General features: G+C 57.6%; 1 protein-coding gene across 1 annotated transcript; it reads left to right on the top strand.

Moving 5' to 3' along the window:
* Positions 1-577: 577 nt before the first annotated feature.
* Positions 578-1097, top strand: SPRG_17799 (hypothetical protein; the record flags this gene model as incomplete). The annotated part of the gene is made up of 3 exons (XM_012357204.1): positions 578-783; positions 829-1013; positions 1056-1097. Coding segments are annotated over 3 exons (433 nt in total), but the record flags the coding sequence as incomplete, so codon positions are not given.
* Between the last annotated feature and the right edge of the window lie 19 nt (positions 1098-1116).

Here is a 1116-nt window from a genome sequence, read left to right as displayed (position 1 = left end):
GCGACCACAGCGGCGACCCCGTACGACCTTGAGCACGCCAAGCGCATGGGCAGTGTAACCATATTCTGTTTGGAAAACACTGTAATTTGCAATGGATGCAGGAAAGACCGGAATGCCAGCCAGGAACCAAAGTGTCTAAGTGCCAGCGTGATTGCTGATCGTACGCAAGAGAGGGAGGCGCTACGGGATGCATGACGTCTTCTCATGTGCTGGCAGCAGCAGCAGCAGCGCCGGGATGTCCAAGACCTGGATACCATGAGTCACCCATTGTCTAATAATCGGCATATGCCATGAACAAGAGACGCGGTGCAGATCGAGCCAGCACGGTCGACGCATTAATTCATTCGTACTGAGTATTTGTAGTAAGCACATCATGCTACAGTACTATGGGACGCATGTGCCGTCGCAAGAGAGCATGATGATTGAAGACGCAGCCTCCGCAATCCTGGTGCCGAGCACCGGTGTGTTCGGCCAATGCCGAAAATAAGCGCCCACACTGCCTCGATTACGCATTTCGTCAACCGGACAAGCGAGTGTATCCGGTTGCCGTGTATCAGTTTTGCTTGCGCAAGTGAAAATGGGGCGGCGAGCCAAAGACGTCGGCGCGCTCTCGCTCGGCCACAGCTGTGGCATCGCCATGGGCGCTGTCTTCGGCATGTTCTGGATGCGCGTCGTCCTTGCCTTCACGTACGTGGAGACCATTTTCTTTATGATCCTGCCCGTCTCGGCCTCGATCCTCGTCGTCGCCGAGCAGCGGTCGCTCGGCCCCATCTTTGACAAGCTGTACGCGCTTCGCCTGCATGGCTTTCGCCTCTGACAACAATCTAGGCTCTTCAAGATCCAGTCGACGGTCTACGTCGCCATCGAGTCGTCGAGCATGCCCCGCAAGACGCGGGCAATGTCGACGACCACCACGCTCACGGAGGGCTCCTTGGCGCAGCACGAGGCGTCACCCAGCTCGTCGCCGGCCGCTTCGCCTGTCCACAAGCCTGCCATGTACCGCAAGAGCTCTGGTACGGTCTTATCCCTTACATCATCGTTGACGAGCCATGTAGCTGCGTCCAACTCGTCCGAGCTCATCTCAACCGCGCAGAGCAGTCTCTTCGCCGGCGTGGG

Source organism: Saprolegnia parasitica (genome assembly GCF_000151545.1).
Source record: "Saprolegnia parasitica CBS 223.65 unplaced genomic scaffold supercont2.785, whole genome shotgun sequence".
NCBI classification, from domain to species: Eukaryota; Oomycota; class Saprolegniomycetes; order Saprolegniales; family Saprolegniaceae; genus Saprolegnia; species Saprolegnia parasitica.
This window is presented reverse-complemented; position numbering and strand designations above follow the sequence as displayed.